The following is a 24,987-nucleotide window of genomic DNA, read 5'->3' on the forward strand; positions in this document are numbered from 1 at the left end:
CAAGGATTGACACTTAATAGGGAGCAGGAAGCTCATTTGCTGCTGTGGGGCAAAGCAAGCCCTTCTTCTGGAACACTCTTCAAATGGAGCAGAGCACAAGGGCTCTGCAGGGCCAGGACACAACCCCAGTGCACCCCGGGTCTGTGCCCAGGGCAGCCCTGCAGACAAACCCCGTCCTGCAGAGAAGCAGAACCTGGGTCCCCCCGGCTCCTGGGTCCCTGCCCTGCTCCTCCAGCCAGCAGCTGCCCCAGATGCTTGCAGTGCTCATATCCAGAGCCACCAGCAGCACGTTGTCTGGGCTCTTTCAGCCTTGTTCCTCCCAGCCCAGCTTGGTGTTCACTTGGTGTCCCCACTCTGCGCCAAGTGGCACTCGGGACAGAGCCCCCAGACCCCCCTCAGCCTCTGCTTCACCAGGAGAGACGAACACATCCCTGACACGAGCCGACAGCGAAGACTCCGACCATGGGGACAGACTGGGGGCCCTGCAGCCTCCGGGGCACCACTGACCTGGGAGAGCCACTCGGACTCCTCCAGGGACCGCAGGTAGGTGACGGGGGGGTCGCCGGCGGGGCAGCCGGGCACGCAGGCCTTCATCAGCTTCTTGAAGCTGGCCTTCACCTGCCGCACGTCGAACACTTCGATGGGCACCACCTCCCAGTGCTGCAGCGGGTCCGGCTTCACCCCCTGCGGGAGGAGAGCGTCAGCACCGTGCAACCCGCCGCCCAGCCCCGCCGCCACCGCGTCCCCTTCGGCCACCTTCAGCTGCGACTTGTCCCCGATGATGTAGAGCGAGGCGCGGTGCTGCCGCAGGAAGCTGGCCTCGGCGGGGCTGCCGTTGTGCTGGGCGCTCAGCAGGTCCTTCCCCGCCAGGCGCGACCCGATCTCCACGTTCAGGGCGTAGCTGCTCATGCGCCCGCTGGCGCGGATGCTGCCCCACTTGCCTGCAAGACAGATGCAGTCACCAAAGGGCCCCGAGGCCGGGACGGCCGCTGCGCTCACCCTGACCCCGAGGGGCTGGCGCAGGGCGAGCAGCTCTCCGTGGGAGCTGAGCTGCAGGGCAGAGCCCTCGGAGCACATGCTGGGAAGGTGCTGGGCACCAGGTTTGCTTTTGCTCCGTCTCCTCGCTGGGTGCTGTAGGGCCTCCTGCCCGCCGTGTGCTGGGAACAGCCCCAGCCCCGAGCAAGGCGGGCTGCCCCCGTGCCCCCTTCCCTGCAAGCCAGACCCTCTCCTCCGCCGCCACCAGCGAGCACCAGCAGAAGTGCGAGGAGCCTAAAGCAAACCTGGGGGAGGGCGCGGGGTGGGCGCGGGCAGGCCCAGTACTTACCGCAGGCACCGCGGCCGGGCCGCAGCGGGGCCGTGCTCAGCTGAGCGCAGGCGTGAGCGGGCGGGCGGTGGTGTTACTGGGGCATTAGTCGTGTGAGGGGGGCGTGGGGTGTGTGGGCTGTGGGTGTGGGGTCAGTTGTCAGGTTAGCACCCGGGTGGTGGTTATGCGCACGGCGGTACCGTACCTCGGGGCGCCTCGCGGCCCTTCGCCGACGCGCACTTGGGGGTGGAGAGGGTGATGACCCTGGCTCTGTGACCGAGCCCTGAGAGCACAGGACGAAAGCAACCTCAGCGAAGGCGCCGGGAAGAGCTGGACCAACGCTCTCGCTGGGCGGACATGGATGGAAGGGACGGGGGCCGGGATGGAGCGACTGGTGGAGCCACGCATGGGATGGAGATGGCGCGGAGCTGCCTCCGGGTCCTGCGGCCGGTCCCTCCCTCCCCTCCCTGCGGCTGCCCCATGCCAGAGCTCTGGGGAAGCAAGAGGGAAGCAGCTACTCTACCCCAGCTGCCCCGGCCCGGGGGCCTTCGCGAGGCCCCCACGAGGCAGCGTTCACTCGCACGTCCTCACCTCCACGGCTAATAGTACCGGGCCCATCGTCCTTCCCTCCCATCACCTGCTTCATGAGCGATCCCAGCTTAGGCTGCCTCTTGTCGGAGAAATCTGTAGCACCAACAAAACGTCAGCTCTGAGCCTCGCTGTGCTGCTCCCGCAGGGCCCTCCCGCCCTGCCTCCCCACGGCTGCTCCAGAGGGAGGGAAGGGGCCCGAGAAGGAACCAGCGGCAAGCAGGAGAGCCCGGGGCCGGGACCAGGGGCCAGCATGCAGGGGACACCTTCCAGCTGCAGCCTGGCACCTGCGGCAGCAGCGTGAGCAGGGGCTGCACCCCACAGCACCAGCGAGTGCCACCGCCCTGCCCCAGCCCTGCCCTGGGTATTTTGCACTGGGGGCATCCCCCAGCACCGTGCCCGCTCCCTCGCCGCCCCCCAGCCCCTCTGGCCGTGCTGCTCCTGCAGCAGCTTCGGGCAGGTCCTGCACCAGGGAACGAGCCCTGGGGGAGCTGGGCTCTCCTACACCCCTTTGGCCCCCGGTCACCTCCGCAGCAATGACGGGGTGGGATGGCAGGGACAGACGATGAATGGCAATGGAATGGCAGCAATGGAGAGCTCTGCTCGGGCAGCACAAGGCAGACTTACCGCAGCGTCCCGTGACAGACCCCGCGCTGCCCCCACTGCGCTTGGTGCCGAGGTCTCAGCTGATGGGGTCCGTCCCCTCCCACCCACCCCCAGCTCTCAGCAAGCTCCTGGATCCAGTTGGGAGCTCCCAGTGCTTGGAGGTGCAGGGGCACTGCCTTGCCCAAACCCGTCCCCACCACCACCAGTCCTGGAGACCCGGTGGGAACTGGGAGCTCTGGGAAGTGCGCCGGGAAGGCTCTGCTGCCTTCGTGGACGTGGCAGACCAGGGAGAGCTGCTCACCTGGCTGTCCAGGCTCTGGGACACGCAGCAGGACCCACGAGCAGGGCCCCGTGCACCAGGTAAGGTGCGAGCCTCCTGCCTCCCCTGCGCCCTGCGCAGCGCCACGACCCAGCTGCTCTCACCTGCGCTGCTCATGTGTGCCGAGGTGAAGCCACTGAGCGTGTTGCGCCCACTGGCGTCAGCATAGTGAGGCATGGAGTTGATCACGGCCTGCAGATACTTTTCCTGCTCCAAACTGGTGGAGTCTGTCTGCGAGGGGCCTGGGAGAAAGCCAAGAGCATCAGCACTGCCCCGGGGCACGGGATGGGGCCGCAGCCCGCCCCAGCACGGCGCTGCCCAGGGGTGAGGGGGACAGGCACCTGTGGTGGGGGCGTTTTGGGACTTGAAGAGGCCCACGACGCCCTTGCCGTGCAGCCCTCCTGAGCGCAGCAGCACGGCCTTGGTGCGGGAGTTGCGCCAGCACACCACGGGGAAGCGGTTCTGGCGGTAGCAGCGGGAGATGCGCTGGATGGTGTTGTCCTGGATGCTCTGCGGCACGATGAGCAGCCCGGGGTAGCTGCGGGGGAGAGCGGAGGCTCTGCAGGGCGCGGCGAGGGGCAGCACCAGCCCACCCGCAGCTCCCACGGGCGACCGGAGACCCTCGCTGCGCCCCCACGGCCTCTCCCCAGGGGCTGTCCCCGTGCTGCTCGGGCTCACCTCCGACAAATGGCGTACATGCGGTTCACCGTGGAGATGCGGAAGGGCTCGTTCTTGGAGCGCGTGAGGCTGCTGCTGAGCGTGCCCAGCCCCAGCCGCTGGTAGTCGCGGCAGCAGGCTCGCTCCACCAGGTGGTTGATGGTCTTCTCCGAAGGTTTGATGGTGGTGGTGGGGGTCAAAGTGCTTCTGTCCATCTCCTCGGACACTGCGGAGACAAAGGGGGGTCCGGCTCAGCCTGCGGCACGCAGGAGGTGTCCCGCCTGCAGCTGGGGGCATCGTCCAGCCTAGCAGAGACAGCACAGGATGGGAGCTGCACCCCACTGCCCTCCCCTGCAATGGAAGAGCTCTGACCCTTCCCAAGGGCTCTGAAGCAAGAGCCTTTGCTCGTTAGGTTAACAGAATTCAAAGCATCCTCGTGAACAGAAGGGAAGCTCTGCAGTCAGCCACTACTGCTCCCCCTGAACCCCAGCTCCCACAGCCATGCCTCCTCCAACAGCCCTCCCGGGGGAAGGCTGGGATCCTCAGTACTGAGAACTCCTCCTGGTCCTTTGCTCCTCAGCCCAAACGAGTTCATCTCACATCTAATCCAAGCTTTCTTGCTGCACATTTTCTTCTGACAGGCTGAGGCCACAGCCCAAGTAACTCCCTCCCCCCCACCCATCTCACTGGGTGTTTTCAGTTCCTAAGGCAGCAATATCTCAGCTTGCTGCCCCCTGCAAGGGGACGAGAGCTGGCAGGCTGCTGGGGACTGCCAGAGGTGACCAGGGGCAGGGCTGTGCGCAGGGAAGCTCCCGCGCCTGCTCCCTTCACGGTGACAGCCGAGAGCTGACCCGAGGGGCTCCTGCTGCAGCCTCCCCCTGCTCCCACCACCTCCCTCCCCGCGCAGGGTGCCCCCAACCTGAGATCTCGTCCTCGTTGTCCTCTGCGAAGTGCTGGCTGCTCCGCTGCTCCCAGGCGGGCGGCGTGTATTTCTTCCGTGTCACGTACTGGCGGCCGATTGTTTTCTTGGCGTTTTTCACCAGGTTTTTGGAGAGCGTCCTGGAACAAGAGAAAGAGGCCGGGGCCAGCTGACACCCGCTCCAGCACGAGCACAGCCACCAGGGCAGGCTGGAGCAGCACCCACATCACCCCCAGAGCGAAGCAGAGATGGAGCACCCTGAACACCAGAGCACCCTGACCACCTCGACCACCCCAATCACCAGAGCACCCCGACCACTGGAGCACCCCGATCACCCCAACCACCACCGACAGGCACGGTCGCAGTCACGGCCACCAGAGGATGGATGCCACCTGCAGCGCCCAGCACGGGGCGAGCGCTCGGCACCGAGCCCCGAGCCCAGGCTGCAGAGGCTGGGGGCAGCCAGGCTGAGCAGCCCCCAGCGCCCCATCCTCCCGGGAGCACCACCAGCATGGAGACAGACATGTCCCGGGCTCTGAAGCCACCACCTCCACATCTGAGCCCTCAAACCCGTTGATCTGTCGTGTCCCTAGAGAATCGTGGATCCCAGAATGGTTTGGGTTGGAAGGGACCCCAGAGCCCATCTCGTTCCAAGCCCTGCCCCAGCTCCGGCTGCCCCCAGCCCCATCCAGCACTGCCAGGGATGGGCACCCCCAGCTCCTCGGGGCAGCCCGTGCCCACTGCCCCCACCATGAAAAAATCCTCATTCCTCCAAGGTGGGCTCCTTCTGACCCCCAGGGCAAGGTGATGGCTGCTGGAGGCTGCGTGGGGACGCTGCCAGCCCAGCCCAGCCCAGCCACAGGGCAGAGGGGAGCTGCTGAAGGCGAGCCCAGCGCTGTGTAAGGGACAGGGACAGCAGCTGGGCTCAGCCCCACACCCGCCCTTGGGGGGACTTCTCTGCCTGCCCAGGGCAGAATGGGAAGGCGCAGGAGGGAAATCTTCAAAAACCTGCAGGTGGTTAGGCTGCGTGGTCACAGCAGGCTCCTTAGGACACAGCTCCAGAAAAAGCCTATGCTTAAAGGCACGAACGGTCTGCATGTGTGCAGGACCTCACACATCATCATCATCATCATCATCATCATCATCATCATCATCATCATCATCATCATCATCATCTCAGGGAGCCCACGGGCTCAAAGAGGATCAAGTAAGGAAGCTGCAGGAATCAGGCAGGGATCGGCCACGTCCAGCCCAGAACAGCCAAGCTGGCGCACGGATCTCTGGTAATTCACCGGGTCAGGACTGGGGCCCAAGTGAGAGCAGGGGGCTCGTTTTGCTTTGCAAAGCAGACCAAGAAGGAATCTAACTGCTCCCTACAGTTATTAGAAGAAAAGCCTCAGGACTGGGCAACAGCACTGGGAACCAGTGGTCAGGTACAGAGGCTAGAAGCAGGAGTGCTTCCTAACCAAAGGAACACTGCAGGCAGTGTGGGGCACAGCCGGCAGCAGACGTGGGGTGGTGATGAAGCAGACCTCGCAAGATCTGGGACCGTGCCCAGGAGAGCTGTGCCCAGCAGCTCTGGTGGTCCCCAGAGGTTAGTAGGAAGATGCAGAGCTCCCTCAGCACGTCCTGGGGATCCCCCAGTGCCATGGAGCACTAGGACGGCCGCCCGCGAACTGAGGCTGCGGTAGGAGCGCACCCCAAACCTTCAGCCTGGAAAAGGGCGTCCCCGAAGTGCCAAGCCCCCAGCCCAGGCAGCATGCAGAGGAGGTGAGAAGAAGCCCTGGGAGCAGTGAAGGCTGCAGCCTGAGCCGAGGCCACCTCGCAAGCTCCCGCACAGGGTGAAGGCATCTTACGTGGTTGAATGGCCAAGGTGCCCGAGGGACATGACCCCCACTGTCAGGCCCTGGAACATACCGGTCACCTGCTGGGAGCTGAGTCACAAACACGGGAGAGCAGCTTAGACTCCAGGGCACACCAAGCACGACCAGCAGCAACCAGACCCACAGCTACAGCGGCCACCGAGCGCAGGAGCAGGGTCTGGCCTCGGGCCAGCACCAAGCACAGAGCTCTTCCACTGCCCCGCAGCGCTGCCCGTCCCCCGGGAAGGCAGAGACCACGCTCTCGTGCCCAGTGGAGCTTCTCCCACGAGATGCTTCCTCGGGATTTGTGCTGCTTCAGCCTGGGCGGCCGTGCAGGGAACAGCACTGAAGCCGTCAGCACGCTTCCCAGGCTTGGCTGGTCCTCCGCTTGGAAAAGGATCCCCAAAAATAAGGACCGTTCCCCTCCTTGCAAAAACCCAAAGGGAGCAGGGATCCCGTGCCAGGGAGCTCTGAGCAAGGCATGCCCAGGGACCCTGAGATCCAGCTCTGGACCCTGTGCCTGCTTTTCCCCTGCCTGGCAGCTCTGCTGATGGGCTGGAGGAGGGAGAGAAGAGCCCCAGCACCGCCTGCAAGGGCCAGGAGCATCCCACGACCACTCCCCCTGCTCCGGGGCTGCTGCAGGTACCTGAGGGAGGGGTTCTTCTCCTTGGCCTTGGGCTGCATGGCTTGCTTGGGTGACTGGCCCACGGTGAAGGCGAAGGTGCCGTGGACGTGCTGGGGGTAGCGCAGTTTGTGCAGGTGCTTCCTGAAGACCTCGGCACTCTCCAAAGCCACCTCATCGTCGAAGGCAATCTTCAGCAACTGCGAGGACAAGCAGAAGGCAGGCTCAGGGGGGTCACCGTGTGCTTGGCACCGTGGGGTGAGGGAGACCAGCAGAGCTCCTCCAGCCCTTCCCCCGGCCCAGGTCCTGCTCAGCAGCGACCACCATGGGCACGGGCCAGGCAGGGGGCTCCCCGTCTGCCCCCTGTGCCAGTTATTTGGTGCCATACATGGCCCTTTTGGGGCTGCTCTGTACGTGAACACTGCCCCCGGGATGTCCCCAAAGTGCAGGGACAGGCAGCAAGGGGCAGGCAGCACTCTGCGTGGTGCTCTCCTCCCCGAGCTGCTCTGCCTCCATGAGTCTCTCGGAGACACACAATGCTCAGCAGTGACTCTCCTCCTAACATCTTTCCCTGCTGGATTTCTCCTCTTCTAGGACCCACTACAAGGTTTCCAGGATCACCTCTGAGGGCATGAGCACGGCACGTGCCTTCCCAGGGCTCCAGCAGCTACTGAAGCAGTTGGAGAGGAGCCTCCAGCTACAAACAGCGACCAGCCCCGCATCGGGACCACAGCCCCGTCCCTCCTCTGCAAGGGGCCCTCAGGCTCTGTCCCCAGGTGCACTCACCCCCTTCAGAGGCCGTCTTTGGCCCCTGCAGGCAAAACTAACAAAAACCAGGTGAGAACGGGCAGCGAGTGCCTCGTCCCAGGGGGTGAAGCCAGCAGTGGCCAGGTCCCTGCTGGGTCCCCCCACCAAGGCTCCCCTCAGCTGTGCTGATGCAGCTCCAAGGAGCAGCCCCCCGCAGCCTCACCTGGAATGTGCAGGAGCGTAGCTGCAGGCCCTCCGTGAGGAACTGATCCTGCTGGCTGTGGATGTTGATCTTCTTCTCTTTGGTCAGCGAGGCGATGGGGAAGGAACGGATCACCACCTGCTCCCCCACTGGGCACAACAGGGAACGCGTCAGCCACCGCCCGGCCAGCTCCCACCAGGCCCACAGCATCAGGAGGCCAGCAACAGGGCAGAGGTGCTACAGCAGGGCCACGGGGCTTTGGAGGTGGGCACGAGCGGTGTAACCTCTCCAGAGGGCGCACAGCAAGAGCAGGCACCCTCCTGTGCTCTGGGAGCACCCACCGAACCGCCGCAGCCCCTGCTTGGGATCGCCCCTGGCCGCCTGCCCCCAGCACCAACACCCCCAGCCGGGGGACGGGGCGCACGGGCGGCCTTACCCAGCGGGTCCGTGGGGGTGCCTTTGAAGATGATGCGGTAGGTGGTGAGGAAGATGGCTCCCTCGGCAGGCAGCAGGGGTGGGCCACCGACGCTGCCCCCCGCGGCCTCTTCCCGCTCGTCGGGCATGAGGCAGACGCGGAAGCCCTCCATCACGCACTCCTCGCCCACCAGCAGGTTGGGGCGCAGCAGCTTTGGCTACGGGGGTGTAAAAGAGGAGGTTTAGGGCCACGCGGACGTGGAAGGGGACTCGATAGCCCCGCGCAGCACCAGAACCTTCCCCACACCCTGCAGCGGGCCAGGCCGATACCTTCTGGATGGGAGGAAGCCTCTTGCTCTCCCTGTGCACGGCATCCAGCGTCTCGATGTGCATCTGCACAATATCTGCGGACAAGCACGAAATTAGGGACCACGAGCAACTCGTTAGCTCACACACTCCCCAGGCGACCTGCCCCTAGCACTGAGTGCTCCTCTTTCGCCCTTCTTGCTGCTTCTTTCAGAATCCCCTGCTGAGCAGACCCCAGCTGCTCAGGAAGGGTCCTGCAGTGGGATCACGCAGCCGCCCGCCCCCCGGCAGAGCTCATTACCAGGGATCATGACGTGCAGCCCCTTGAGGTGCTCGTTGGTGACGCCGCTCTCCGTGCAGACTTTGTCCACGAAGCGGTTGATGAATCGCACCACGTAGTTGGCCACATCGGAGCTCTCGGCGTCCTCGAAGCCACTCTCTGTGTCATAGCTCTCAGCCACGCTGCCAGCGATGCTGCCGTACAGAAGCAGAGAAGATTTAGCTTGGAGCACGTCTCCCCACTGCCATAACCACAGCGGGAGGCCCCTGCCCACGCCAGACAGAGTCCTAAGGAGTCTTCATCCCTCTTCATATGAACCCAGGGGTTCCACCCTTGACATGAAACAGCCCTGGGCAGTGCAACCTGCACCAATCCTGCCTCGCAGCCCAGGTATGGTGCCAAGGTGTGCTCTCGGCACCGTGCCCCGTGTACCTGTTGGTGACCAGGCTGTTGCTGACACTCTCCACGTCCCCCAGCCCGGAGCTGCGCAGCAGGCGGTTCTTGCTGGTGTCAAGAGGCAGCAGCAGGTAGCTCATGCGGTTGGCGTAGTGGATGGCCTGGCTGAACACGGTGCTCTCCTCCTTCTGGATCAGCTCCTGCTGTTTCTCTCGGCTCATGGTGGGCCAGAGTCTCAGCTGCTCTGACGCTATCTCGAGGGCAGACTTGGCTTCCTGCGGCTCCTCCGTGCTCTCCTGAAGGAGGAGAAGGACGTGTCAGAGGTCTGCATGGACAGGAGACCTGCCAGCCTTCACCACGCTGCTCCCAGAGCAGCCTCCAGCAGCAGGCTGCAGTCCCTCGTCCGTCTCCATCAGCCTGTGGACCTAGAGGGGCTGCTTCCGTGCAGCTGCTCTGCGGGAAGCCCGACACCACCACCTCACCTCCTCCGTGTGGTTCTCCTCGTTGCTGTCCAGGTACAGGGCTCGGATGTGGTTCTGCACATCGCAGTAGAACATCGCCTCCCAGAACTGGATGTTGGTCCACACCACGTGCTCCTGCACACAGCTGTAGGCAAACTGCGTGATGCCCGGGCCCAGTTTCTGAGGAAGCAGAAGACAGAAGCTGCATGCAGACACGGCCTTCGTGCCAGCCTCTCCTCCCCAGCTAACCCCTTCTCTCGCCTGTGCCCTTGGGCAGGCAGGAGGGCCGCTTGGATCAGAGCTCCTCCAAGCATTCCTTGCAAACTCTTCTCAGATTTGCTCAGCACTGACCCAGGGCCCAACAGAGATGGGTTTTGGAAGGCAGAATCGATCAGGTGTTGGGACAGGCTGCCCAGGGAAGTGGTGGTCTCCAACCCCGGAGGTATTTAAGAGATTTGTGGACGTGGCACTAAGGGACATGGTATAGCGATGGCACTCAGTGTGTCACATCGATGGTTGGACTCGATGATCCTGAAGGTTTTTTCCAGCCTAGATGGTTCCGTGACCTCAGCCCAGCCTGACTACAGCAGGCATCAGGGCACTGCGGGTACTCACTCGGCAGAAAGCAGTGACCAGCGGCAAGAGAGCAGCTGCGATCCCGTGCTCGTCCATGGCCGTGCAGTCCTGGGGAAGGGAACAGAGCTCAGGGGAAGATTCAGAGACACCCTGAGGCACCCCCAGCCCCACACAAGGCTGCCTCCCCCAGCAGGACACGCTCTCCTTCCTGAGGGCTGTGCTCCCCCAGCCCCTCTCCTACCTGCAGGCAGCAGTTCATCATGCGGACTACGAAGTCGAACTGCTGGTGGTCCAGCACGGCCCGGTTCTGCTGCACGTGCAGGTTCAGCTCCTGGGTCAGGCAGTGCCGGGCTGCTCGGCCCTTCATGGCTCGCAGCACGGCAGGGAAGAGCTGCGGGAGGAGAGCAGGAAGATGGGGCCCGGCTGAGCTCTGGGGGACGGTGAGGTCAAGGGCAGCCCCCGAGGAGAGGTGCAGGAGGGGCTTCAGGTTCTGGCTGTGCGGGCGGACACCACGTTGTCTGCATGCAGCTGATCCAACGTGGGTGCAAAGCAGAGCATCCCCAGCGGAAGCACAGCTCGGGGGGGCTCCCTGCTCAGCAAGGCTGGGGGTAGGACCCCAGCTCGGCCACCTCCGTGGGACAGACCCTGAGGGGCACTGGGAGACCCTGGTGCAATGGAGGGATCAGCCAACGGCCCAGGGACAGAGCAGGGAGGAACAGGGCTGCGAGAACAAGTGCCCACAGGGCAACTGAGCTGCCTGGCAGAGCTCTGGAGAGAGGCACGGAGCGGCCTCCCCAGCCCATCGTGGGGGAGAGGCAGCCACCTCAGTGCCCTCCCCTCAACCAGCAGCTCCTGGCGAGCCCCCCTCACCTTTTTGGCTTCTAACATCTTGTTCTCGAAGACGTAGGAGATGCAGTTCCTGACCACCTCCAGGCGCCGGGCGCTGTTGGCCAGGGCGTTGCCGTTTCGCTCCAGGATGGCAGCTGGGGAGAGAGCGGGCTGTCAGCTCGGGCAGGGCAGGGCAGGGCCGTCACCCCAGGGTGGGGGGCGAGGGGTGTCCCCAAGGCTCTGCTGGAGGAATCCTGCAGGGTCTGCAGCTGCTCCCTCATGCTGGCTCCAGCCCAGGGACCTCCAAGCTGGGGTCAGCTAACGGGGACAGCGCTGCCACTCAGCCAGGAGGCAGGACTGCCCACATTTTGCTCGCACGGGACCCTCAGACACGTTGCAGTGCAGAAGTGAGGTGGCACCCCGAGAGTGGCACTGCCACAGGGAGCTCCTCCCGAGCAGGGCTGCTCACTGCAGGGACAGGAGCTGAGCGCACACCTACCGATGGGGGGGCCCGACGGCACCATGCACTTCTTCTCCGCCTTCACAGCAGGAGGGGCTGTCTGCAGCTTGGCCGTGGCCTGGTCGATGATCCACTGCACTGTGCCCTCATCCAGGCGGGGAAAAGGCTTCTGGTGGAGGCGCAGGTGGCAGCCCTCCGTGGGCTTCTGCACCTTGTGCATGGTCACTGCGGGGTACGGGTTCTCCTGGCACAGCAAAGGCAGGTTTTTTTCAGGCATGGGGAAGTCGTGTCCCCTCCCGGAGCAGGAGGCTCAGAAAGGCATTTCTGCAACCCCTGCTCCTCTCCTCCTCTCCCAGAAGGTGCTGTACAGCCCCCCGGACCTGCAGTCCTGAGTCCTTAGTTACAGTGCCATCGTGCTCTGCTCTCAGGAGCTGCAAGGACAGCACTCTGGCCCTGAACCCAGCAGCGAGCAGAAAGCCATTCAGGAGGGCTGAAATACCCAAGGGGCTCTCAGGGCTCTGCTCTGCTCTCGGAAGACCTCAGCAGGTCTGTCCTGCGCCATACAACACCTGCATCAGCTGGCCAGCTGCTCCAGAGCAAAGGAAGTGCCTGATGGCCAGGCCACCCCAAAAGAAGGGCTCCTGCTCCCAGGACAGACACCTTCGGGTGTCCTGCCACATCTAACAGTGCAGGGCAGGATGGAACAGCACCGCCAGCACCAGCTCACAGTAACACGCGTGGAGGGGGGGCAGGCTGACCGGGGCTATGACCCAGGTTCCCATCAGTTCCCCTCGGCTGCTCAGGACTCACATTTTTATAAAGTTTCTCTGCCAGCTCCTTGATGTGCCGCAGGATTTTCTGCTTGTTCCCCTCTTCTGCACGCATGCGCTTCACTTCATAAGCAACGAGCTGGAAGGAGGAGAGGAGGGTGAGAGGAGCAGCAGCCTGCTGGGCAGGATCCCACCGCCCTCCCCGTGCCCCAGCTCCGTCCCCAGAAGCTGCCAGGCCGGGCTCAGCACCGCAGCCAAGCGTCGAGGCAGATCCCCAGCCCGTGCCGTGGGATGGAGCACGTCCCACCCGTTCCCACCCGTTCCCAGCGCGGGCGGCACGGTGCAGGGTGACGGCAGGGACCCGGGGAGCTGCTCACCTCATCAAACAGGTCGATGGCACGGTATGGAGCACCCCTCTCGGTCACGAAGCCCGCGAACGCCATGCCCTCCAGCACCTTGGTGAGGAAGTCGTCCTCCGTCAGCCCCCGCTGCCCCAGGAACGCTGCCTGCAACAGGGAAGCGCGGAGCTGTCAGCAGCACGTGGGGCTCCCTGCTCCCCCAGCACCCTCACCCACCCGGTGAGCTGCTGGGAGCAGGGCTGCAGGGTGCTACAAGCAGTCAGCGTGGCTATTTGGGCAAGAATGGGATGTTTCTGAGATGCTGCTGTGGCCAAAGCAGCCAAGTGAGCAGGGTTCAGGCTATTTTGTACCACACGCAGCTGCTGCATGTGATGGTTTTATGAAGTGGAGGTTCGTTATGCTTCCTAAGCTCTGTGGCTGTTTTACCAAGGTAAAGGTAAAAAGTAAAGTTTTTCTTGGTTTTACGGCGTGCTTATAGTTTTATGGAACACATGAATCTTTGTCAGCAATAAACGTTTACTGAGCATTAAAAAAATCATTCAAAACCTGTAAGAACACGCTGGCCACGCTGAGCCGCAGCGCCCGAGTCCCTCTTCTCTCTGTCTGTTGTCTTCTCCTGTGCTTGGTCTCCCCACGGACCCCCACACACCTCGAATATTTTCCTTTTCTCCCTGCCCTGCATTTGCCAACAGCCCCAAGGCACCTGGAGCAGCCGGCCCTGCCTGCCTCCTCTCCCCAGGCTCTGCTTCCTTTGCCCAGACTTTAAGATTTTCCCTGGACTTCCTGGGTTTCAGAAAACCCACAGCTCCAGGCTGTGACGTGCGGGATGCCCTCTGTAAGCCTCTGCACGACACCAGGTACAGGAACGTCAGCTGTGGTGCACCTGACATCGTGTGGGCACCAACAGGGAAATGGTATCAGACCCGTGGGACCTCGGGATTCCCAAGGACAAACACGGGATGCAGGTGGAGCTGGCAGGGGTGCAGGGCAGGCACCTGCTGGCAACGCAGCTCTTTATTGCTAGATGCAGCTGCATTTGTGCAAACCTTCCCACAGATTCACTCCCCAGCCTTAATTCAACCCATTTGGTGAGGAGTTTATCCACAGACCTACAACGCAGCCTGAAAAAACAACTCTGCTGTGCGGGCACAAGGCCCTGGGGCAGGAGGAGCAGAGTCCCTGCAGCACCACGTCCCCTGCCCGTCCCCTGCCCGTCCCCTGCCCACCCCTGCTGGCTGAGCCCCCAGGTTTCCTGCCCTCCCACCACCCCGCGTGCTCCTGCCCTGGCCGTACCTTGTGGAAGCGGATGACGGGCTCGGGATGGATGCGGATGATGTGCAGGCACCAACGATAGCCCTGCAGCAGCTGTGCAAACAAGCGAAGGAAGACGGCCCGGATCTCCTTGTCCTGCGAACAGGGACGCAGCGCGGTCAGAGGGGCGAGGAGCAGCCAGCAAGCGGGGCAGAAGTTTCCACCCAAGACCCGAGCCACATGTCAGGCTTGGCCTCTGCTGAGCAGGGCAGGAAACCCAAAGGTTCAAGGGAAAAGGGAGAGGCAGACGGATCCCCCGTGCTCTGCCCTTCACAGTGTCCCTGACACCGCACACGGAGGAAGGAGCTCGCAGCCCCGGGACCCCAGGTGCTGCTCCCAGCAGGGCAGTGCTGCACAGCAAGTGCTGAGCCCCCTCTGGCAGTGCTGCTGGCTCCGGGTCGGAGCACGTCCTGGGGCTGGGGGCAGCGTGCTGAGCCCCCACCTGCAGAGGCAGCGGTGCTGAGCGCGGGGCAGCCTGCTCTGTGCCAGCCTGCTCCGTGCCCGCACAGCGCGGTGCCCGCAGGGGCTCTCTGCTCCTGCGCCTCCCCTCTTCCCACTGCACTCACCTGCATTTTGAGAGAAGAGGCAGACACGGTGGAAGGGGGGAAGGCGAGATCTGCCACCTCCAGCTCCGGGTCCAAGACCTGCAGAAACAGGGCACAAAGCATGCTCGAGCCCGCGGGGATCGGATCTGTCCTCCCAGCCAGGCACGGAGCAGCAGCGCTCCCCAGGAGCCCGGCAGGACCCACGGACGAGGTGTGAGGGGCTCGAAACCTGCAGCCAGCAGCCATCAGACCCCCCCCCACTGTGCCACGGGCTCCCCGTGGCTGGATGGATGCAGCAGCCCAGGGACAGCTCGGCGGCCGCCTCTCCAGCCCCACGTCCTTGTCACAGCCAGGGAAACGCGTGCCACGGGGGGACTCACGCATGTAGCAGAGCTCGGCCCCTCTCCCCCCGGCCCCAGGCCAAGGCTCCCAGCCTTTGTTTGCCTGCGCTGTCCCGGGCACGCACTCGCACGGCCGGCAGGCTCTGGGAACGCGCTAGCAGCCAGAAAAGCAGCTTCAGGGCTGCAGCTGCTTCCTGCCCCAGGGCTGGGAGCCAGCCACCTGATTCCCAGAAACCTTTGGCAGAGGAGCCCCCTGCAGCCCTGCCACGCAGCAGAGGCCATCGGGAGCAGGAGAGGTCCCGTGCGGCGTGGCCAGGGGGGTCCCGAGGCAGGAGCCCTGCCCTCAGCTCCGCTCTGCCCGCTGCCCCCGCGCTCCCCCAGGCCTGGAGGTGCGGAGACGCCGCGGCACTTACCATGGAGAGGGCTTCCCGGGTCTGCTGGAGCAGCGGCTCGGGGAGCAGGGAGATGTGCACGCACTCGGGGACGTTCACTGTCCCACCATCCAGGTCTGCGATAACAACGTCCAGCTGCAAGGGGGGGGACAGGCATGAGAGGGGGCCATGGGGAGCTAACGGGGAAGGAGCCCGAGTGAGGGGAGGCCCTCGGGAACCCCAGCTCGTCTCCTCTCCGTCTTCTGCAAGCCCAGAGCACTCTGGCTTTCAGCAGCAATGTTCCCCTACCCACTGTCACTGCACCCAGATATTTGCACTACAATGGCTGGAACAATCCCAGCACTGCCCGCACCCCGCTGCACAGAGCCCACGGCAACGGCACCCAGGAAACAGGGGGCAAGCTGGGTCTGAGGGAGCAGCAGGGGAGGAAAGCTGGCAGAAGAGGGAAGAAGAGGGACGCAGCCCTGCTCGGGAGGCTGGGTCACCGATCCTGGCTTTGTGGGATCAGACTCCTCAGCTGGCTGAGAGGTCTCATGGAGAACACAGACACCGACGCCAGCCCCAGCTCGTCCTCCGCCCCGCTTAGCCCAAACGGCACTTCCCAGCTCGTTCGGGAGGCTGCACAAAAGCTTGTTTCAGTTTGGATCAGGCTCATTATGCTTTGATTTAATTCAGTTTCTGCACTGAAGGCTGTCAGGCTGAAGTGCCAACACAGCCTCTTGGACCAGAGCTGCCAGCTGAGTTCCAAACTCCAGCCCTCAGTTAACCCAGGCACTGCTGGCCGGATGGAGACGTAAGCCCTGCCCAGGCAGCCCCAGGAAGCCCCTGGGAGCCCCAGGTAGCCCCAAACAGCCCCAGGTAGCCCCAAGCAGCCCCCCTGGCTTGTGGCCAAGCTGCCTGGCCAGGACAGCACGCCGGGTGCAAGCTGGGTGCTCAGCCTGCTGAGCCAGGCGCCTTTTGGGGCCGTTTTCTCTCTCTGGGACCCCTGGCACACGGCCCCACTGCTTCCCCTGGACCAGTCCCCGCTCCCAGCCCCCCCAGGACAGGGCAGGGGGGGCCTCACCAGCTCCTGGGTCTCCGACTGGAAGATGGAGTGGACTCCGATGATGAAAGGTGTCGGCGTGCTCAGCACCTCCAGGAGCTGCGCGGGCAGGATGGGCACGTACGTGAAACTGCAAGCAGAAAAAGCAGGAAAGCTGTGAAATCGCTGCAGCCACTGCAGCCCCGCTGGGTGCCCAGCTCCTGACCCCCCCACGCAGCCCCCCGGCAGAGCAGAGCCCACCAGCCTGGCTCTGCTGCCAGGAGCACAGCGGCGTGTCCCCGAGCAGGGTCTGTGAGCTAGGACAAGAGGAGGCAGCACAGCGACCTGCCCCCATCCTCTCTCTGTTCCCCGGCAGCCAATGGTCCCCCCCCTTGCAAGACGGAGCTGTGGGGTGCCGCGTTCCCAGCCAAGCAGATTTTCGTCTGCCACTGTCAGCCCCCGAGGCAACACACGTCTCACAGCTCTGCGAGGTTCCTGAGTGCTTGTGGACACAGACCAGGATCGTTCCCTGGCCCTGGAGTTACAGCCCAAGTCTGGCTGGGGGAAAGGTTCCCAGCACCACGACTGCAATCCAGCAGAAAGCTTTCCTTGGACTGCAGACAGCCCCTCTGCAGCCTGGGAACACGGCAGGCCAGGGTGGAAACAGCTCGACAGGAGCTGGCAGCCACAAGAGCTGGGATGTGGGGATGTGCAGCTAGCGGGCGGGCTGGGGGCTGCGTCCCCACGGCCCCAGGAGGGCGAGCAGGGTGCTGGCTGTCCCACGGGACACTGGAAACAGCTCTGTGTGCGTGTGCCCCATCCTGGGGGCAGGATCTGCCCCGAGGGTCTTTGGAAGCCTCCCAGCACCCAGCCCTGCCCTGTGGGACGCTGGGGCTGGGACTGGGGCCGGGCTGCCCGCAGAAGTGGTGCCCAGAGGCTCAGGGCTCCGCACAGGGGGAGCTACGAGACAGGGGAAGGGAGGAAGGGACGGCCTCTGGGGCACTGCACCCTGCCAGCCCCTCTGAGCACACCCCGGGCTCGCTGCCTGCCCCCAGGGCTATCAGCCCGATTCCCCTGCCCCAGGAAAGGCAGGGCTGGGAAGCTCACAGCCCTTCGCTGCTGGGGGCACCCGGGGAGTTTCACTGCTGCGCACACCAGAGGCTCCAGGAGGGGAGCTGTGAGCGCAGCCAAGAACAAATCCCTCCCGTTGCCCACGCTGCGTTCACCTGCCCCACGTTGGCAGTGCCCCAGAGGCGGTGATCCGCCAGCCAGGGCACGGAGCAAAGGGGTGGCAAATGCCTGGCTGGTTGTGGTGCCCCAGATGCCTCCAGCTCTGCGGAGGGCTCGGGGAGCAGGGCTCTTCCCTCACCTGTACTTGAGGGGGAACATGAGGGCCAGGAGAGCCCGGCAGGCGTCGGTGAGCCTCTGGTAGCTGCTGGAGAGAAACAGGATCTTGTGTTCAGTAAGCGCCGCGCAGAAGAGATAGAGCACGTTGGTGATCCCTGGGGAGGAAGGGAGAGAAGAGCACTCAGGAACGAGGGCTGTGCCCCAGAACGGCCCCTTACAGCCCACCCTGCCCGATCCCACTCCCAGCTCCCAGCTCCATGCCGTGCACAGCAGAGGGGCTGACGTCCTGCAGGGAGCCACTGCGGGGTCACCCCCCTTGGGGATGGTGCTCGGGGGCTCTGCCGAGGCTGCCACGACCCCTCTGTTGGTGGCACGAGGACAGGGCAGCACGGCTCTGCGCCCTTGGCATGCCCGTGGTGAGGCCTGGCCACAGCCCTGCTCCCAGCTGGGGAAGAGCCACGGCCCTTCCCCACCGAGGGGAAGGCAGAGCTGGGCTTGCTCGGATGGGGCTGCAGCTGGAGCACAGCCCCGAGCCCCCACCCCGGGCTGTGGCCGTGGTGGGAGCTGCAGCCCAGCGCTCTGCTGGCCTTGGCACTGGAGCCGGTGGGAAGGAGGCGCGGGGAGAAGTCTCACCGAGCTGACGGAAGAGCAGGGCCACGCTGCAGCTGCTGACGGGAAGCGAGTCATTGATGGGCGTCTGGATCACCTGCCGGTCCCCCGCGCCCAGCGAGATCGTCCTCTGCAAGACAAAGCAGATGTGTCCAGGGCTTGCACCGAGCGAGGGGACAGCGCCGGCAGCAGCCCGGAGCCCTGCACCAGGACCGAGCCCTCGGCAGCACTTGCAGGAGCGGGGCAGAGCCGTGCTGCAGCTCACGAGGGCTCTCCGGGAGCTCCGTGCCCGAGGAGCAGCTCGCCTGCGCCGTGCCCCCCGGTGCCACCAGGCAGGGGCCGCAGCACCAGCTCTGCACCAGCTCTGCGCAGCCCCAGGCGAGGCCACATCCAAGCAGAGCTGGCCCCATTTGGCTCCTGGGGCAGGGGCTGGGGCGGGCACGCTGGGTGCAGCCCCACGTCTTCTCCCTTGGGGCAATTTTTCCCTGGGCACTGGGAGGCCCCCCAGGTCCTCAGCCTTTCCCCAGAGAGCCGAGGGCAGCCCCAGGTCGCTTTGCTCCTCTCCTTACTCCCCTCCAGGGACACGCTGCTCTGCAGCAGGAGGTTTCGCCACGCGACCCACCTCCCCGCTCAGCTCACGCCACCGCAGCAGCCCAGCAGCCTGCCCCGAACGCCGGGCTGGCCACAAAAAGCACCCCTGACCTGCTCTGCCAGCACAGCAGGCCAGGTTTTCACAACCCCCGGGGGAGGCAGAGCACAGCAGCCCTGCTGCCCGGAGCACAGCCCCACGCACGGCCAGGGCTCCGTGCCCCCGCTGGGGACGGACCCAGCTGCAGGGTGCACGGCCCCCGAGCCCTCCCAGGGCAGGGAGAGGTGGCTGAGGAGCAGACAGACCCGATGAAAGAAGAGGTGTGCGTACCGCTGCTTCGTCGTCCGTGTCAGGCTGAGATAGGGACAGACAGAGATAGCACAGTCAGTTAGAAACACACGGACACAGCCAGGAGAGGGGAGGCACGCACACAGCCACGGAGCAGGGACCCTCAGAGGAGGAGAGGTGCACACGGACAAAGCGAAAGCAGTGAGACTACACGGAGAGCTCCGGGACACAGCTGGGAACGGGTGAAGCACAGGAAGGGAAGAGCCACCAACAAACTGTCCTCCCTGCAGCACGCTGCTTGTCCCCACGGCACAGATCCATCCTGCAAGGAGCGGGAGGTGACCAACAACTGTGCCAGAACGCACGGCTCACTGAGCCACGGCGTCTCCAGAAACCTCCCGGGTGCGAGGCTTCTCCTCGCCCTGCCTGCTGCTGACAGGCTCCACCTGGGAGGAACCAGACGGAGTCAGCCAGCCCCGGGCAGCTCCTGCAGGAGAGGTGCTGCCCATTCCCATAGCCGGACGCAGCCCGGGATGCTTGGCACAGCCCCAGCCCCGCAGGTTTTGGCAGCAGATTGCTTCCTGCTCCATAGGAGCGGGGTGTGCCCGGCACGCAGCCCTGCAGAGCTCACCCCCACCAGGACCCGCAGCCTCCGGGCTGTTGGGGCAGCACCGAACTGAGGCTGGGCCAAAAAGTCAGCCCAAGGGGCAGCGCTGCCCGGCAGAAAGCACCCACACCAGGAACCTGCACGGGAGCAAGAGCGGCCGTCCCCTAAGGTCCTAGGGTCACGGGTGGTGGCAGAACCTCAGCCTGCAGGCAGCGGGGACCTGCAGCACAGCCAGGGCCTTGCAAAAGCTCCTTCCCCTGGGCGCAGAATTGGACGCTGCCTTTTGCTGAGCAGCTGGAAGCGAAGGCACGGCAGGAACAAGTGCCACAGCCGTGGCGATCGTCCAAGGGTTAGCATGGCAAAACAGCTCCGGGGGGTTGCGCTGCTGTCTCCAAGTGCTTCCAGCCACAGGCTCCAGCTGGGCGCTCTCCACTTTTTCCATCTCCTCGTCAATTAGCCCTTACACCCAGCTGCTGCTGGCGTGGGCCTGCAGCCCAGCTGGCCTTCCTGGAGCAGCAGGAGCAGCACAAGGGGAACGCACGGCTCAGGGGGGAAGGGGAGGCACTTTCTGATGGCCCGCTTTGGGCACAAGCAAGGCTGTTGCTCCTCCAGCCCTGTCCAACAATCACAGACACCGGCCACGCATGGGCACAAGCCAGTGGTTTGAGAAGAGAGCTCCGAGCCGTTCATCTAGCAACCAGGAGCCCTGCTTGGCCTGTCTCCCTCGAGCTGGCTCGTCCCCGCTCTCACAGCCGGCCTGTGACCAGCTCTGGAGCAGCTCTCCGTGCAATCAGACAGGGCTGAGTGGAGGAGCAAGACCTCCCTGGTGCAGGGGCAGCCGCAGACCGTGGCAGCTGTTTGCACAGACGGCTCTGCGACCACGCAGCTGGGGTGAGCCCATCCAGCTCTCCCTCCTGCAGGGAGCCACCACAAAGCTGCTTACTCACGGCAAGCGGAGCAGCGAGATGGCCTCAGCTGGTGCAGGAGCTGAGCTGCTCCAAATCACGGAGCTTTGCTGTTTGTACTCAGGAGCACTTGGGAAGGCACCGCGGGCACTACTCAACGCCGTGCCAGCAGCAGTGCCAGCTCGGCAGCAGCCAGCACGTGGAGCCAGCTGCTGCCTGCAGGCCCAGCAGCCCTGCTCAGCTCAGCCCAGCTCAGCCCAGCTCAGCTCAGTGCCCAGGACGCAGCCGAGGGGCTGATCCCTGCCCTGTGCCTCCGCTCTGCGGGAGCCGCACGAGGCAGAAGCACGGGGAGGTGGGAGGGGGCGCGGGCAGGCAACCCACCTGAGCTCCCCCGGTGATGGGGATGGTACACGTCAGCAGGTTCCCGATGACATTCTCCAGGGACACGCTCAGTCCGTCCACGTAGATGGTGTAGATCAGGCCCAGGCTGTTCTGCAGAGGGAAGCAGAGCGCGGCTCAGCACCGGCGCAGGGCGCAGCGCGAGGGCCTCCAGCCCAGGCACCGCTCCCTGAGCCTCCCAGTGCCTGTCCCAGACGGGAGCACATCCCAGGACAGCTGAGCCCTGGGTGCAGGGCTCGAGGTCTCCCCTCGAGCTTCCTGCAGTGAGTCCTCATTGGCAGGGTCAGGACATTCAGCCCATGCCCAGCCTGCTTCCAGAGGGAGCTGGGGCTCAGGAGCTCCACAGGCAGAGGGGGAGCACTCCTGGTCCCTGTGGAGTTTAACCAAGTCTCATAAAGACCCCAAACAAGGGACAGGGAGGAGTCCCCTTGGTCACCGAGGGCTTGTTGGGGCCAGGCTCTGCTCTTCTCACTGCACACACCAAGGAGCCAGCATCGGCTCCTGCACAGGGGCACAGGCACGGGGCCGTGTTCAACACGTCCTCTGCTGGGACACGAAGAGCCACAGTAATACAAGATATAAAACCAGGAATTCGAGGAATTTGTCTTCAAGGCACTCTGTTTTTTCTCCTCAAACCATCTCTCCGTGTTGGTAGGAAGAGAGGACACCGGCACTGGGCCTTTAGGAGAGAGGTCAGCAAGGGGCAGAGTGAGAAGCGAGTTCCTGTTCCTGCCTGCCCACGGACACACGGACACACGGACACACGGACACATGGACACACGGACACAGGCAGCCCTGCTGGCCACGCAGCGGAGGGAGCAGGGACCACGACCCCAGCCCAGCATCACGCTGACCGAGGGGGAACAGGCGAGGTCTGGGGCTGTGCAGAGACCAGAAGGGGCCGGGACAATGAGCCGTGTGCTGGGGAAGCACCAGGCTGCACTTCAGAGTCATGAAATTCATCCGCTCAACCGAGGGGCAAACCGTGAGGTTTCACCTGTCCCCCTCCTGCTGGGAGGGGCAGGGAGCAGCAAGGATTGCAGCGAACGCCGCTGAAAACAAAACTGCAACAGCGACCCAGCTCCACGGCTCCTCGCAGATCCCAGTGACATTTCTGATCTTCTTGTTGTAGCTTCAGGGGGACAGACCCCAGGGCCCCAAAGCACAGGAACTCAGTGCTGCCATGGCTCTCTGCTGCCCTGCAGTCACTGGGGTGGGTAACGCACACGCACGCAGCGCTGACATCAAGCAGCTGGGAGAGCAATGCCAACACTGCTCAGCCTCCCTGCGAGGGCAGCGGGGCAGAGCGGGCAGGTAGGCAGACATCGAGCTGGGAGCGGTGCCAGCCAGGCTCCAGGCGCTGCTGCAGGAAACGTCTGTGTTGGGCAATAAGCGAGCTGACCCACTTTCCTCCAAAAACATCCCCAGCACAACCTGCTCCTGCCCCGTGCGGCAGGCGCGGCGGCCCGGCTGACCTCGCTCTGCCCTCCCAGACCCCAGCCACGAGCAGCTCCTGCGTTTTGGGGAGTCTCAGCTCCACGGGGGGCTGGACAAGGCACAGCTCATCCCTGACGTGAAGACGAACACAGGACACAACTGGTGAGGGGAATGGGTTTTGTGTCCCAGCTCCCGTCTGCTCTCACGCTCCCTCCTGTCCCGGTGTCACTGCTCTCACCGGAGGGTCTCTGTCTTTTCCTGCCACCCCTCAGCCAGCACGGCCTCACGTACACTCAGACGCCTTCCCAGCACCATACACAGGTACAAGGTGCATGGTCTGCCTTGCTATGAGGGTGCCAGAGCGTGGCCAGGCTGCCCCGACACGCTGCAGTCACTGCACTGCTCAAACCCAGCCGGACACGGTCCTGGGTGACCGGCTCCAGCTGACCCCGCTCCAGCAGGGGTTGGAGCAGAGGTCCCAGCAGGACGTCCCTGCCAGCCCCAGCTGCCCTGGGGTCCTGTGAAGCCCAAGGTCTGTTTGAAGCAGCTCCAGGCTGAAGAATGGAGTGATATTTTTCCCTGTCAGCTATTACCACCGGGAGGGCGCAGCGGCTGAGCACCCCCAAGGAACAGCCCGTGCCCACGGGGCAGGCTGGGAACAAGAGACGCAGGCACGGGGCAGCTACCCCGAAGTGATATCCTCACAGCAGGAGGGAAAAAAGGAAGAATAGAGCCCAGCCTGGTGGAAAATGCCACCCTCCACAAGCGCAGCACCTGGGCTAGCAGCGGACGCTGCCCACACGTGCAGGGCAGAGCTTTAGGAAGGTGCCAGGTCGCAGCCCGTGCCCTCCCAAACCTTTTCCAGCCACGTAATGCAACGAGTTTGAGGAAAACGCAGATGGTCAAGATAAAGGCTGTGCAGGAACAGGCTGTGCTTCATGGTTTTTGCATTAACAGAAGTGGGTCAAGGCCACCAGCTGCCCAGCGTGGCCGGGTCCCTGGTTTGCTGCTCTGTGGCCAGACGTTTGGGTTCAGCGCGCCGAGCGCGGTGGTGCCATGGGACAGGGCGCAGGGAGCAGGCTGGGCTCTGGCAGCACATGGCACTGGGGGGCTGCGTGGCCTCCTGCAGCTCCTGCAACCTTGAGGCCTTCACTGAGGTTGCTCCTCCTCGTCTCCCCTCTCCCAGATCGTTTCAGACTTACCCTGAAGACCTCGGCGTGGTCCAGCCGCGACACCAGCACCAGGCTTTTGGGAGCAAAGAGCTGCGCCGGTTGAACAGGAGATGAGGACGACTCTTCCTCCTCCTCGCCATTCCTGGGGTGGCTCTGAGGCTGCGGAGACACGCGGATCAGCCACGTCAGACACCTCTCCCTCTCCCAAATCCCAGGTTCTTCCAACAGGGGAAAACCAGGCACCCGCAGCACCAGGCACCCTCCCCGGCAGTCCGCGGTACCTGCGCGCTCTCCACGGCCTCCCAGAAGGTGAAGCAGGCGCAGTAGTGCCGCTCCGAGTTGATGTCGGTCAGCACGGCGACGAAGAAGGTGGGGGGGTTCCTCTCCGTGAAGAGCTGCCAGCCGCTGGGCTGGCAGAACTGCAAGAGAGAGAGCAGGGGAAGGGGGTGAGCACCGGGACCCGCTGCCACCCCGTGCCTGTCCCAGAGCTGGCACGGGGCTGGGGCTGAGCTGCGCATCGGGAGCGGTGCCTGCAGGATCCGTGCTGGGAGCTCCTCCAGATGGGGTGAGGCTGGGTGCAGGGTGAGGTCAGGGTATGGGGTGAGGCTGGGGCTGTGGGGCTCTGTTGGGGCTGTGGGGTGAGGCCGGGGTGCGGGCACAGCGCTCCGGGAGGGGGCACTGCTCCTGCGGGGCCGGGAGCGCCGACCCGGGGCTGCTCCACGCTGCAGCGCGCGGCTTGGCTGGTTCCTGGGGACTTCCCAAACACCCTCCCGGCCCAGCGGGTAATTCCAGCCCCAGAACTCCCCGCGGGGTTTCAAAATCTCAAGGGATTTTTCTGCATTTCCTCTTCTCAGCATCCGCGTTTGGCTGGTGCTGGCGCTGGAAAATTCCCGGTAGTTTTGGGACCCCACAGAAAGTGCTTGGAGAGCAGGAAAACGCGGCAGCTTCCGCGGGCACAGCCTGGCAGCCCCGAGGACGAGGCGATTTCAGCAAAACGGGGGCTGAGAGTGGGAAGGCCACAGGGCCGGACGGGCACAAACGCCAGCTCCAGCCCTCGCTGCTGAAAGCCTGGGTGCCAGGGGTTGAGCGTGCCATTTCTCAGGCCGTGGGATGAGCAATCTGCATCCCCTGGACTGCTCCCCGTGGAAAACTGCACGAGGACACCACCACCACCACTGCCACCACCGCTGGGCACGGGCCCTGCTCCGCTGACCCCATAAAGCTGCCCCCTGTGCCGAGGCAGCTCGGACCCATTCTTTTGGGAGCTACGGCACCGCTAAATGGGCGCAGGGCAACGACGGTGCCACACGGACAGGGGCGTGCCTGAGGGTCTTCAGGTGGGCTTACAG

The 24,987-nt window shown here is 64.3% G+C and overlaps 1 protein-coding gene across 7 annotated transcripts in view; it reads right to left on the reverse strand.

Annotated features, from left to right (window-relative positions):
• The window catches only part of SBF1 (SET binding factor 1), a 62,241-nt gene that overhangs the window by 4,775 nt on the left and 32,479 nt on the right, over positions 1 to 24,987 (reverse strand). Inside the window, exons 3-33 of one of the 7 annotated variants that reach the window (XM_082771443.1) lie at positions 23,920 to 24,057; positions 23,669 to 23,797; positions 21,012 to 21,122; positions 18,266 to 18,371; positions 17,655 to 17,787; positions 16,328 to 16,436; positions 15,286 to 15,399; positions 14,553 to 14,630; positions 13,969 to 14,082; positions 12,694 to 12,822; positions 12,357 to 12,455; positions 11,586 to 11,790; positions 11,129 to 11,241; positions 10,500 to 10,649; positions 10,298 to 10,366; positions 9,704 to 9,862; positions 9,258 to 9,517; positions 8,847 to 9,019; positions 8,570 to 8,643; positions 8,262 to 8,457; positions 7,847 to 7,974; positions 6,901 to 7,076; positions 6,249 to 6,326; positions 4,393 to 4,532; positions 3,495 to 3,699; positions 3,158 to 3,354; positions 2,921 to 3,058; positions 1,895 to 1,987; positions 1,509 to 1,586; positions 757 to 941; positions 508 to 684 (exon numbers count right to left, since the gene is read on the reverse strand). In XM_082771443.1, coding sequence (XP_082627569.1) covers positions 508 to 684; positions 757 to 941; positions 1,509 to 1,586; positions 1,895 to 1,987; positions 2,921 to 3,058; positions 3,158 to 3,354; positions 3,495 to 3,699; positions 4,393 to 4,532; positions 6,249 to 6,326; positions 6,901 to 7,076; positions 7,847 to 7,974; positions 8,262 to 8,457; positions 8,570 to 8,643; positions 8,847 to 9,019; positions 9,258 to 9,517; positions 9,704 to 9,862; positions 10,298 to 10,366; positions 10,500 to 10,649; positions 11,129 to 11,241; positions 11,586 to 11,790; positions 12,357 to 12,455; positions 12,694 to 12,822; positions 13,969 to 14,082; positions 14,553 to 14,630; positions 15,286 to 15,399; positions 16,328 to 16,436; positions 17,655 to 17,787; positions 18,266 to 18,371; positions 21,012 to 21,122; positions 23,669 to 23,797; positions 23,920 to 24,057 — 4,254 coding nt within the window. The remainder of the gene's footprint in view (positions 1 to 507; positions 685 to 756; positions 942 to 1,508; positions 1,587 to 1,894; positions 1,988 to 2,920; positions 3,059 to 3,157; positions 3,355 to 3,494; positions 3,700 to 4,392; positions 4,533 to 6,248; positions 6,327 to 6,900; positions 7,077 to 7,846; positions 7,975 to 8,261; positions 8,458 to 8,569; positions 8,644 to 8,846; positions 9,020 to 9,257; positions 9,518 to 9,703; positions 9,863 to 10,297; positions 10,367 to 10,499; positions 10,650 to 11,128; positions 11,242 to 11,585; positions 11,791 to 12,356; positions 12,456 to 12,693; positions 12,823 to 13,968; positions 14,083 to 14,552; positions 14,631 to 15,285; positions 15,400 to 16,327; positions 16,437 to 17,654; positions 17,788 to 18,265; positions 18,372 to 21,011; positions 21,123 to 23,668; positions 23,798 to 23,919; positions 24,058 to 24,987) is intronic. The other 6 variants (XM_082771444.1, XM_082771446.1, XM_082771445.1 and 3 more) reach the window with 6 other exon arrangements.

The sequence above is a fragment of the Aythya marila genome (genome assembly GCF_965140915.1).
Source record: "Aythya marila genome assembly, chromosome: 1".
NCBI classification, from domain to species: domain Eukaryota; kingdom Metazoa; phylum Chordata; class Aves; order Anseriformes; family Anatidae; genus Aythya; species Aythya marila.